This window comes from Heterocephalus glaber, unplaced genomic scaffold, assembly GCF_053883595.1.
Source record: "Heterocephalus glaber isolate CG9 unplaced genomic scaffold, H.glaber_assembly_v1.0 deba00001456, whole genome shotgun sequence".
In the NCBI taxonomy this organism is placed as follows: domain Eukaryota; kingdom Metazoa; phylum Chordata; class Mammalia; order Rodentia; family Bathyergidae; genus Heterocephalus; species Heterocephalus glaber.
This window is the reverse complement of record NW_028258304.1, coordinates 667,347-680,630: the sequence shown is the minus strand read 5'-3', so window position 1 is coordinate 680,630 and position 13,284 is coordinate 667,347. Positions and strand designations below refer to the sequence as shown.

At 35.6% G+C, this 13,284-nt stretch overlaps 1 protein-coding gene across 9 annotated transcripts in view; it reads right to left on the bottom strand.

Annotated features, from left to right (window-relative positions):
* Exoc6b (exocyst complex component 6B) overlaps window positions 1–13,284 on the bottom strand; it is a 721,832-nt gene that overhangs the window by 150,774 nt on the left and 557,774 nt on the right. The window contains exon 21 of one of the 9 annotated variants that reach the window (XM_087215911.1): window positions 5,329–5,368. The exons of the other annotated variants lie outside the window; for them this stretch is intronic. Within the exon in view, the coding sequence (XP_087072037.1) occupies window positions 5,330–5,368 (39 nt within the window). The 3' untranslated portion in view covers window position 5,329. The remainder of the gene's footprint in view (window positions 1–5,328; window positions 5,369–13,284) is intronic. 9 annotated transcript variants of the gene reach the window in all.

Sequence of the window (13,284 nt, the reverse complement as noted above, 5' to 3'; positions counted from 1 at the left end):
TGGATCATCAATAAAGGGGACAATAATGTGGTGAAATCACACCAATCCTTACCACTGCAAGTGATTCTTTAGCTTCAGTTCTAGTAGAAACTCAGGAAAAAGCATCTTTTCAAAAGTACTATAATAGGAGATGATTTATATAAAAAGAAATGAACTCTGGTCCTTTCTCAAGGGACAGTAAGCCTAGAAGACCAGAGCGAATATACAACTCAAGTCCTGCTAGCTCTACCTTAAGAGATTTAAGAATTGTGTATATGTATCTAAAATTATCACTGGTTTCTGAGGAAAGAAAATAGGAAGAGAAATAATGGTTTCATTTCTGCCACATCTGACTTTTTTGCCAAGACTTTAAAGACTCTATTACCTCATAAAAAGCAGGAGCCAAAATAATGAAAGCTCTGAAATCTATGTTTCTCAGCACATTATGGGATACAACTTACATAAAAGCATGGCAATTTTATTCTGTTCTAGACTGAAATTTAAAAAAAAATTCAACATTTCAAGGAATCAGTTGGCCTCACTGGGCCTCCCAACCCTAGCGTCTATCCAATTAGGCAGTCAAAGATTTAGCAATTAACTCCTATGATCCTTGTCCAGGCAATTTGCTACTTGAGAATAGTGAGCTGTTGCCAGCTGCATTCTACAAAAGCAGTGGGAGATTTCAGCAGGTTAGACCCTCCACAGATAATTCTCCATTCTCTTGAGTTTCTTCCAAGATACTGACTGCCATATTAAGAAAGGATGTGAGTGAAGCAACAGAAAATGCCTAATTAGCTTTATTCAGATTTCTCTGACACTCCTCAGGATGGGGTACTGAATTTGTAGACTCTAATAAGACTATGTAGTTTAAACATCTTCATTGTTATCCAAAATACTGTAATTATACTATCACATTTGTAGGGAGGACTTCTTTCTCTCTTCTTGGTATACTGACACTCAGTATCCCAGGCTATCACAAGCACCTGGTATCTTTTGATTTCTCAAACTCTTCATGTCTCATCATACTCTGTTATACTTTGATGGAAAAAGAAGCTACCATGTCCCTAGATAGTATGAGAATTCACAACATATGTTTCCAATCAGGAGTCAATTTTCCATTTATCAAAACATCCCTTCAAAACATGTTCTGTCATGTCACCTTCACTATTTTCAAGCGACTTCTACATTTCTTAACAGGCTGGGTTTTCTTAAGTCTCACTGCCAAATTATAATAAGAAATCTGGGCACCTAGCTCAGGATTTTTGTATCCATACTAAAGATCACAACCAGTATCAACATCATCATCCCATTACTAGGGAGGGACACTTATTAGCAGGTATATATCTACCTGTATTGTGAGGCAAAGAAGTCAACAATCAAAAACAACTTTAGGAAATATCTTTTCATATTTCATTGAAAAGTACATAGTTTATATCCAATATGTACAACATACTTTAAAACTATTTATCAAAAACTCTTTTTGAAACCCCTACCTTTAATGGTACATCAGCTTGCTCTGTAGAAAAATTTCTGTCTAGGGCTGGGGATTTAGCTCAGTGGTTCCGCTGCCCACCTTACAAGCGGAAGGTCCTGAGTTCAATCCCCAGTACCAAAAAAGAAAAAAAAAGAAAGAAAAATTCTTGTCTAAAAATTATTAACCAATAGGTATTTAAAACCAAGACACACATATAGATATCATACTTTTTTTTTCTTCAACAAACACTTGCTGAAGGCCTACCATGAACATATGAGGAATTAGTTTAGGGACTAAGAATCAAGAGGTAAACAAAATAGGCAAAACCCTAGCCTATGAAATCATTTTTTTTTTTTTTTACTGGTGAGAAAAAGAATCATCTTAAACAAGATATGCAAGATGTGCAGTATACTAGATGATGATAAATTCTTCAGAGAAAAATGAAGCAGGGAAGAGCATGGAGATTTATGCTTTGATTTTGGTCTGGTGATGAGGAGATAGAGGTAATGAAAGAGAGAAATTGTGATCATAAACAGGAAAGGCCTCACTCAATGAGGTGAATTTCAAGTGATTTGAATAGAGATCTGACAAAGATAGAGGAACAAGCAACACAGGTATCTGGGAAAGTATTCAAGGAACAGTCTTATCAAGTGCAAAGGCCCTGAGATGAGAATGTACTTGGCATACCTGAGAAACAACAATGAAGCTAGCAGACTAAGAGAAGTGACAAAGGAGAAAAGCAGCAGGAGTTAAGGTCAGATAGTTAAAGTGTGTATGGGTATATGTGCATGTTATGGTTTGTTTCTAGATATCCCCCCAAAGCCTCATATGGTCATAGGCTATTTTAGAGGTGGCTGAATCTAGTGTGTGATTGATTCATGGTGGGGCTTGGCCTGAGGGCACTAGGATTAAGGGTATGAATGCTACCTGCCTTAGGTAGTCTAAATAAAATAAAAGGGGCAGAAAGATGCTGTTAAGATCCCTTGTTGCTTTTTCTGTCTTCCACTGCCTTGAACTGTTGCCCCTCTGCCACCCTGCCTTGAAGGTGATTATGGATTGAAACCTCTACAAACTGTAAGCCAAATAAACATTTTCCCCTTTAACTTTGAGTGTTGAGTATTTTGTCCCAGCAATGAGAAAAAATGCATGTATGAAGACTACAGATTTTCCAGATCATTAAAATGACTTTTATATAGAATGAAGCAGTAAGCCTCTGTGGGGTTCTGGCAGAGGAGTGACATGGTCTAGTTTTTAACATTTTCATGTTTGTTGCCATATTGAGAAGACTATAGAAAGGCAAAAGGAGATCAGTTATAAAGCTATTGCAAGAATACAAAGAGAAATGATTACTCAAACCAGAACAGAGATGATAGCTAAAAGTGATTGTTTTTGGACATATTTTGAAGAGAAAGAAAATACAATTTTCTGACACTCTGGAAGTAGGATAGGAAAGAAACAGTTTTGTTTTGTTTTTTTAAATGGAGACAATGGGGAAAGAGAAGAACTTAGTTTTAGAATATTTAAAAATATAATAAATATAATATACTAATAATGTTTTATGATCATATATGATGATGACAAGCATATTTCTGAAATGGAGAATAAGGCTATGTTACTTCCAACACATCACTCACTCAAAACTCTTCACAGCTTCAGGAGGAATTATTTGCAAACTACATTAGAAGTCTTCCTAAAAAGATTTCAACATCTTGGACTGGTGGTAGAGTTTGGACTGACATTCTGGCTTAATTTTAAAACTCAGTTAAGAGGGTTACATATATCTCAGAGAGATATATCAAGGATAAAATTCTGGATGAACTCCAAGGGTACACTTGCACTGAGGAAAATGGTCCCCACTGGAGAATAGGAACAAAAAAGCAATACCTGACACTTGAACCTAGGTGCTCACCGGAGTTAAAAGAATATGACCAAGTGTTTCATCGGAAAAAACATTTCTTGTTGAAGTAGTGGGAGTAATTTACCATATGAGAAGCCATTTGCCATTATAGAACCATCTAACTGTATAGTATTCTTTTTGGTAGTCCAAAGCCTCCTGGCTCTCACTAGAGAAAATCCTTATGAGTTCCCTTTCTCCATATTTGTTGGGCCTTCCGCATGGCTGTGGCCTCTTAACGTCATTTAACATAATTAAAGTGAAAATTAAGAATGGGAAAAATGATGAATTTATGAGTGTTTGAGTTCAAATATTATTCAGAAATTCAATCTAGTTTCATTTACTTCTGAAATGTCATAACAATATTAAATCAATATATTCTAAGCAAGCAAATATGAGGCATAATATATAATAGGAACTATGTTACCCACTGAAGGAGGGGAAATTCAAGGATAAATATAAGGTTCCTGCCCTTGGTGAACTCAGAATCTAATGGCAAATTATTAAACAAGTAATTATAAATGCATTTGTAATGAAGGGACATACAAAATGTCAGGGGCTCAAGGAGGGAACAATTAAATCTGGCTGAGGAGGTTGGAAAGGTTTTATAAAGGAGGTGACATTTGAACCAAGCTATGAAGGAAGTTATTCTACCATGAGAAAGCACTCTCTGATAGGCAGATGGGGACTGGAAATTATTGAATTTGGGGATTAGAGAGGTGTAAAGAATAGTCTTGGTACAGGATACATGGGCAAGAATGACAGGATGAGGAGACTAGCAAGACAATCTGGGATCAGATCTGTTTCTTAGGGGCTTGTTCTTTGTTTTTTGGGCAACAGAGTTCTCAATCTCATTTTTACATAGGCAAAAATGACATGATTATAATAGTGTTCTTTAAAAAATGCAGGTGGCATAATAAAATAGAATATAAGACTGTCAATAGTAGCAGCATAAAACAGATTAAGAAAAGTAAAACAGAATTCCATGTCACAGCAAGAACCATGAACATATCTAGTGCTCCTTTCACTGGCATTTCATCCAAACAGGCACTAAAAAAAGAGATATTAGCACAGAAAGACGGATAGAGGAAGCTGCTACCTCAAAAAACAAAAACCAAACCAACCAACCAATCAACCAAACAAACCCTCAAAATAACTCCAACCACACTTGGATTTAGAACATACCAAAAAGAATGATCACATCTACTTTATTGCATTAGTCAGCTTTCTGTTACTGTAACTAGTACTAAAGAAAATTAAAATTAACCTATAAAGGGAAGAGGCTTTGTATGGGTTGAGCTTGGGGGGAGGGGTCTCACAATTTTAGAAGTTTCAGTTCATGACTGGTTGGTCTCATTGCTTTGGCTAGGCAACATGTGGTAGGAGAACGTGACAAAGCAAAACTACTCCCCTCATTGTCTGGAAGCAAAAACAAAAGGAAGAGAAAGAAAGGGCTAGGATCCCTCTATTCCCTCCAAGGGCACTCCTCCAATCACCATAAGACCTCCCATAGGCCTCACCGCTTAGTTCCACTACCTTTCAGTAGTGCCAAACTGAAAACCAAGCCCTTAACACATGTGCTTTATGGGACACTCTAGATCCAAACTATAGCACTTACGCCATAGCATACATTCACTTTCAATCATGTTGCCAATTTACTGTTGTCTGAGATAGTTCTTTTCAATAAAGCTTTGGTATTCAGTAGCTTCTGAGAACTACTTCCTGTCCTCATTGTTATTCCAAGGCACTTATGGTCCCAAGATACTACAGACTGTGGCTTATGGGAGGACCTTAACACTGCTACATAAAATCTGATGTATCATTTGATTGATTAGGCCCAAACACCAGAGTTCTGGGGAAAACTTGGGAGACCTCGTTCTTTCTCCAGTTGACAGTACACACATACACACATACACATACACACACACACACACACACACATTTATTTATAAGCACAATGTGGAAAATAGGGAAATTATACCTTAACTTTGCTTTCGAATAGCATTCAAACGTGGTCTTCCCTGTAATGATATGAAAGCCAGGCAATGGTTTGAACATTTTTTTTTTAGCATGGGATCAAATTACCTAGCTTAGTTCAGTTTGCAGAAGCACTATCAATAGCGATTCTTATAGGATTTGGTCATAGAACATGTTTATAAGAACTAAACAATCAAAATAAAACTAAGACACAAAATCAGCTCCTACCTACCCATTGAAAAACAATAACAGGAATTATCATTTTTAATGGTACAACAATATAGCCCTCCTTCAGTCTGATAGTAGTATTTACATACTACTCACTTGATACCTAATCATTATGATGCCTTTTACTAGTTAACTTTCTATTAGTGTTACTCTTGCCTTTATTATTTGATTATAATAAGCTAAGGTTAAATTTCAGATGCATCAAATCAGATTGCAAAATATCTTCCATCAGAGGATAGGGCATTAAGAATGGAAAATATGGACATTGGTAAATTTATATCTTTACTGATGTTCATGTTCATTCAACAATTTTTTTACATGTGGCAAAAAGGTAGGACAAAAATAATACTAAGAAACAAAATCAGGGTACTCTTTCATACCTATCAAATTAACAGCAGCAACAAACAACACTTAAAACTATAAGTCCTTGTATTAGTGTCACACCTGTAAAACTAGTGCATAAATATAACTCCAGATATATTTCCCAGGAACCAGTAATGCATTTAAAAGCCATAAGCATGTTAACAATTCTTTCATAAAGATCTTCCCTGGGAGCTTTTATTTAACATTATGGAGGTCCTAGTACATTTAGGTAAGGAACAAAAGGCTTCTAAATGGGAAAGGAAGAAGTAAAACTGTCTTTACTCACAGATGCCATAATTGTTTACCAAGAAAATTCCAAAGAATGGACAAGAAGCTACTAGATCTAATAAGTGAGTTTAAAGGTTGAGATTCAAGATTAATATACAAAATTCAATTTTATTTCTTGTACTAACGATAAACAATTAAACATCAATAGCAAAACCACACCATTTATAATGACCATAGGATAATATGGGATAAATCTAAACAAAATATGTGCAAGATTTTACTCAAAGCTATAAGCACTAATGGAAATTCAAAGACATAAATAACGGAGAGACCATGTTGATAAATTGGAATATTAAATACTGTCAGAAAGTTAATTTTCTCCAAATTGATCTGTGAATTCAACATAGTCCTAATCAAGATTCTAGGAAGCTTTTTCTGCACAAATTGACAAACTGATTCTCAAATATAAATAGAAAAGACTTAGGATAAACAATGTTGAAAAAGAAGAAAAAGGAAAATGCGTACTACCAGATTTTAAGACTTAATATAAAAGCTCAAGAAATAACAAATGAATACATCAATTGAACAGAATATAAATAAACCAGAAATAGACCAACATACACACAACTGATTTTTTTTTTTGGTGGTACCAGGGATCAAACTCAAGACCTTGTGCTTGCCAGGCAGGCACGGTGCCACTGAGCCACATGCCCAGGCCACAGTCAATTGACTTTTTTATAAAAGTGTCATGGAACATCAATGGAGAAAGTATATCCTTTTTAACAAATTGTGTTAGAACAACTGTGCACTCTACCTAAAGATATGAACCTTGAACACATCTCACATCATATGGAAAAATTAACTTAAAATGTTTTATCATAGAGCTAATTGTAAAAGCTAACATTATAAAACCCCTAGAAGAAAACATAGGAGATGACCTTTGTGACCTGTGAAAGAATAAACTGATGTCATAATCTAGATGTCATAAAAATTAAAAATCCAGGGCCAGGGATTTAGCTCAGTGGTTCCAGCACCTGTCTTGCAAGCACAAGGTCCCGAGTTCAATCCCTGGTACCAAAAAAAATTAAAAACCCAAGCTTTTCGAATGATACTGTTATGAAAATGCCTAATAAATACACTGTCTAGAAAAATTGGTATAATTGTGAATTATACATCATTAAAATAAAAATCTAAGCTTTTTGAAAGATATTCTTAAGGAAAAGAAAAGTTACAGAATGGAAGAAAAAGTTGTCTAACATATATCCAATAATGGACTGTTAAATAAAATATTTTCAATTCAATAATAAGAATTATTTTTAAAATTGCACAAAATATTTCAACAAATACATTACAAAAAAGTTAGTGATGCCAAATGAGTACACAAAAGAGATATTCAACATCATTACTTATTAAGTGATTGGAAATATAAACCTTCAGAAGATACTACTACACACATTAAAATGCCACAGAGTAAAAAAATACTGATAATCTCAAATACTAGCAAAGGTACAGAGCAACTGCAACTTTCATGCATTATTGGAAATGCAAAATGAAAAACCTCTTGAAAAAGCAGTTTGACAGTTTCTTATAAAATTAGAACACTGTAATTCTACTCCTAAGTATTTACTCTAGATAAATGAAAACATCTTTCTCAATTCCTTAATCCCTGGGAAACAGTAGGAACCCCATCATGAGTCAGCAGCCAAAGGTTCAAGTACCCTAATTCATGTGCAGAATCAGCATGCATTAAGAGACCACTCTATGTCTCTTCATTTGGATACTGTCCCCATGCAGGCCATCTCTGAATAGTAGCAGCAGTAGCTGAAGTAATAATAGGAGCAACTGTCATTGATTGTACGCTTACCAAGTATGAAGCAGCATTGTTATACTGTTTTACCCCCAAATTAGAAGCCTTTTAAGTTACTTTAAATCCTCACCCTACAGCCTACAAAACTACATCTAAAATAAAATAATTTGCCAAATGTCACAGCTAATTCAGCCCAATCTCATACTTCTTAGCACTGTTGTACATTACCAAACAGTACAGGGAATTTGTAATTACAGGAGCCCCATTTTTCTCATGTGTGAGAGGTTAAGGAAAATAGATACTAAAAGCATAATAGACCATATAAAAATTTTCTTTCTTTATTCTGAGTCATTTGGAAAACTGCCGAGACTCTAAATACAGCCTTCTGCTAACCCACAAGGAGGAGATCTAAGTCTCTAGATTGATTGAGATTTTGACTATATAACTAGTCATGACAGCCAGTTTTTCTCTTCTCTTGTAAAGTCTTTGCAAATGTAACAGTATATAATATGAAAAGGGAACATCAGAAGCTATCTGAGGAAAGGGAGCTGTCCTTTCATATAAATGCTATCCAGAAGGGTTTTATGCCCAAGTTTAATTTCATTCATGAATAAGAATTCCCTAATCACATCTCAGAATATCTTATCATCTCTCCTCTACATCCTCAAATTATTTTACTCTTGAAATCAACAGACTAAGAAAGAAATGGTTCTGGCTAATCAAGGAGTTACTTCAACAAAAATGAGAATCCCAAAGATATAGCTGTTTGGTTATTCCTGAAACTGCTATCTTTACAGACCCCTCCTTTCTGATTCACCCTATAAATGGCTTTTTCCACATACCACTGCCTCAAAGAACCAATCTCTGCTGTCTTGTCTCCTCAATGCACTCACTGTGGCTTACCTCCTACTGTGGCTCTGCCTTTCGTTTTGATTCCTGTTTTATCCTTACTTGTACTCTTGCCACCTAACACTTCAGACTGTTCCTTTGTTTCTCTATCTTCACCCATGCTGTTTGGTTGTCCTTTCCCATTCATGTCTTTACTCATATCTCCTTCCTGAACTTGCTTAAAAGAAGGTTTTTAACCTTTCGGTTGGGGTTCTGGATTCTCTTTTTGAACCTTTTTTCCCAGGGGTATGTGTTTGCAATGATGGCTCCTGGGTAGCTGATTCTCTTATAGCTAAAGGGGCTTTTTTGACAAGTTGAAATATGCCCCAATTCCCTAAATCTGGACCTCTGCTATTACTCTTTGCTGCCCTCCAGCGGCTATCAGTAGAATATAGGAATGAGAAATCAGTTCCGAGGTCTGGGTTGGCTGCCCTTTCCAAAGTAGTAGGCAGTAGTTAATGGCATGGTAATGTACAGAACTTAGCAGCGTCCACTCAGCTAGCAATCTCTGATCCTACTGCTACTCTCAGGGAAATTTATCAATACAGACTTTCCTATCCTTTTTGAAAGATGAAATTCTTTCAAAACCCCACAAATTCCAGGCTTGTGGGTATGCATATTCATGCTGAGTACCAGAGGTATAGGAGAGACCACCTGGCCTTTTCAGGCTTGCCTTGCTAAGAGAAGTAGAGGGTGGTGCAGTGGCACTGGTCTGTACAGGTCTCTTACGATAAAGCAATAGGGAATCACTGACACTGTCTGTGGACTAGGGTTAACCACCTTATTTATGTCAGGCTGTCAAGTCATAGCTACAAGTCCTTTTCTGAAAGTTTGAGTATCAGTGTACAGCATACTTGGCCTTGCCCTGAGGAACTTGCCAGAAGATTCTGAAGCCATCCCCAAAAAGTTGAACAATATCGTATCAACACAAAAAAACAAAATCTAGAGAAATGACATTCCCTTGAAGGACCAGGACTATCTGAAGAGTAATTATGGAAGAACAGAATGTTGAAAAGCATGAGCAATTATAAAAGAATGTAAGTTCCACAAAGGTATGGATTATGTTTTTTTATTCACCACCCTATACCCTTGCCTATAATGAATAAATACTTCTTGATTATGGAATTCTATATTTATATCCAAGTACTTGCTCTGCCTATGTCAAAGCCTGACTACCACTTATAGGAATTTTCAGTAAATCTGTACCAACAGAGAGATCTGTGCAGGTGGTCCAGTATATTATGTTCTCTTCTAACGACCAAATGCTTTTGGGATATAATGAATGTGGATTCATTTCTGGCCTACCTTCATATATAAACCTGTTCCTATATCAGTGGTACAGTTATCTTTACCAAGATAATGGGCTTTTGGTTTAAATTATTCCTTCCAACTCCACCATCCATATCAATCATTGTAATAACATCACTCAATTACATGAGTTATCAAGCTATCTAGTTTTTGACTCTGTGCAATGACTCCCAGTTTAACAGGACATTATCCGAGGTTATACACAAACTGAAGGTCAAAAGAACATTGTAACTGAGGGCTTGGACAGTATTTCTACTGACAGTATTACTGGTCCATACACTTCACTGGTAGAGGGTTTTCAAATAATTCTCTTCATTTTCCTCTATAATACCTCTTTTATAAAAAATTTCCTCTACTATATACCCCAAGACTTTTCTTTTCCAACATCAAGATTCCTTGGTAAATGAACTACAGTATACACTTGATCTTAGCCAAAAGGCCAAGAAGTGATTGAACTACAGTAAATACTTGAGAAGACTAGAGACTGTCCTCCAAAAACCCAAGTTGCATTCCAGCAGTTTCAGGACCAATATTTAAAAAGTATATGTGGGAGATGGTTTCCTATTAATTTAATGGTTGTGATGAAAAACAGAAGAAAAACTTCAGGTCTTTTGAATGTCTCACTAATACCCCTGACTCTTATGAAGTCTCCTAGATAGGTGGTACTTTAGAATGGTTACGTGAAATATTTGAAAGAAATCCAATGGACTATCTAACAATTTGATATGTGCTATAACAGGTAAAATCAGTTTTTGGTATAAATGGATTTTCCACTGAGGCTTACATAAAAAGAATTATTAAGCAAAGTTAAGATTTTTCTATGTAAGTCACAGTAGTATAGGAATCAGGTAAAGGGAGTTTTTCCTCTTAGAAACAACATAATACTGATGTAATAAATGAGCAAGTTGATTTGAAAAACAAAATTTTATTGAACAGAATCAAGATGAAATAGGAGGGGAAGTTTGACATGGGTTTTTGGGTTGTTCTCAGGTTTCTCTAACTGATTTTAACTAACTGAGGTTACTGCTTCTACCTCTGTACCTCTGACAGGAATAACACCAGAATTTGTTCAACATCCCAAAAGAAATATACATTTATTTCTCTTAGGCCTTACACTTGTTTTTAAAGTAGGTTAAGCATCTGCAATGGAAATGCACTGTGTTTACTTTAGACTGTAGGTTAGAAATTGGGGACTAACTGGCCTAGGGGGAATATCAACAGCTCAATCTATAAAAAGCCCTAGATATCTTGGGATGCTTACTGTATGAGTCGTTGCCAACAAGCTCCATTCAGGAGATCTGATGCAATGCCACAACCTAGTTCATTCAGCTTTATAAAAACTTATGTATATCGGAAGTAACTGTTGGAGTAAATGGAGCAGAAGATTATGTAGTATTATTAAGGCAAAGAATGCTCCCAAACTTTTTCCTACTTCTCAAACATGTACAGTAAACTGCCATAAATTAAGTAAATAATGTAAATAATTATTTGGATAAGTTAAGATGTTCCTACAATGAATGCAAATAACAGAAATGTGAAAATATTTCAGGGTAGCTCACAAAAAGCAGCATTTGATGAAGAGAAGGATAAACAAGTCATTAAAAAAAAAGAGGTGTGCAAGGAGACAAAACGGCAGAAAATATGGAATAAATAAGAGAAATTAGGAAATGGCGGTTTTAAAGAGGAAAGACAGTCTAGAACCCAGTGAAAGCCACCCTTCCACACACAGTTTTAAAAAAAACCAACTTAAATCTGCTATTTTCTATACTTGAAATAATTTACTCATCAATGCCTAATTTTCAGTTCAACTGTGGACATTTTAAATATTTCATAACTATTCATGCTCACAAAAGTTTCTTCACTTCATGGTCTCTTTTTGCACTTATAGATAACAATCTTGCTCCTGAGAAGAATGTGTATTCTAAGGTTGTGGGGTGGAATGCTCTATAGACATCTACTAAGTCCATGTGTTCAAAAGTTTGATTCAATTCTGATATGTCATTGCTGATTTTTTGTCTCGTTGATCTGTGTATTTGTGATGGGGGGATTGAGGTCCCCCATTATAACTGTATTAGTGCTTATTTGATTTTTCATATCTGTTAATATTTGTTTTATATAGTTCTGTGCACTGCTACTTGGTGCTTATATATTTATGACTGTTATCTCTTTTTCTTGGATTGTTCCCTTTCAAGGATGTAGTGACCTTGTCTCTCTTAATCAGTCTTGGCTTGAGGTCCACTTTGTCTGCAAATAGAATAGCTACCCCTGCTTTTTTCCCAGTTCTGTTGCATGGAATATTGTTTTCCATCCTTTGACTTTCAGTCTATGACTTTCTTTTTGAATTAAATGTGTTTCTTGTGTGCAGCATACTGTTGGATCTTGCTTCTTGAACCATTCTGTCAGTCTATTTTTTTTGATTGCTGAATTGAGACCATTAACATTGATCGTTATAACTGATACATATTGACTTATCTCTGTCCTGTTATTTTCCTGTTGTTGGCTCCCTTCTTTCCATCTGATTTGTATTATTTATATGTAAATCTTATGTATGAGCTAGAATATAAGTGGGAATTTATTGTCCCATGTTTTGAATTTGGGATGACCTTGTCACTAGCTCTAGGGTATAAAATGTAACAGAAGTAATGGTTTACTAGTTTCAACTGTAGGCCTCAACTGTAGGCCTTTGCACACTTCCTCTTGTTCTCTTGGAACCCTCCCTAGGTACCTTTGAATAAGCCTGGATTAGGCTGCTGGTAGATGAGCCATCACATGGAACACAGAAGGGTTCGCCTAGCTAAGGCATACTATTGCCAGCCAGTCTTCTATCAGTCTAGCAGCTGATATCAAGTATGAGCGAACCCAGATGAACCTATCCAAAATTGGTATTTTGTAGAAACTTTAGCTTAATAAATGGTTTTTATTTTAAACTAATATTTTGTTAAGTGACTTATGCAGCAAAAGCTGCTAAAATATGCACAATGGCTTTATCTCTTAATGTAATACTTATCGCAGTGTGCCTTTTATTAGAAGCAAGTATTTGCTTTTTAATTATTTACTCTTGAAGTGCAGAAATTGTTATGTTATGTTATATATTATATTCATTCGTGTATATACATAGCACTTTTATTGTGCTTTGTA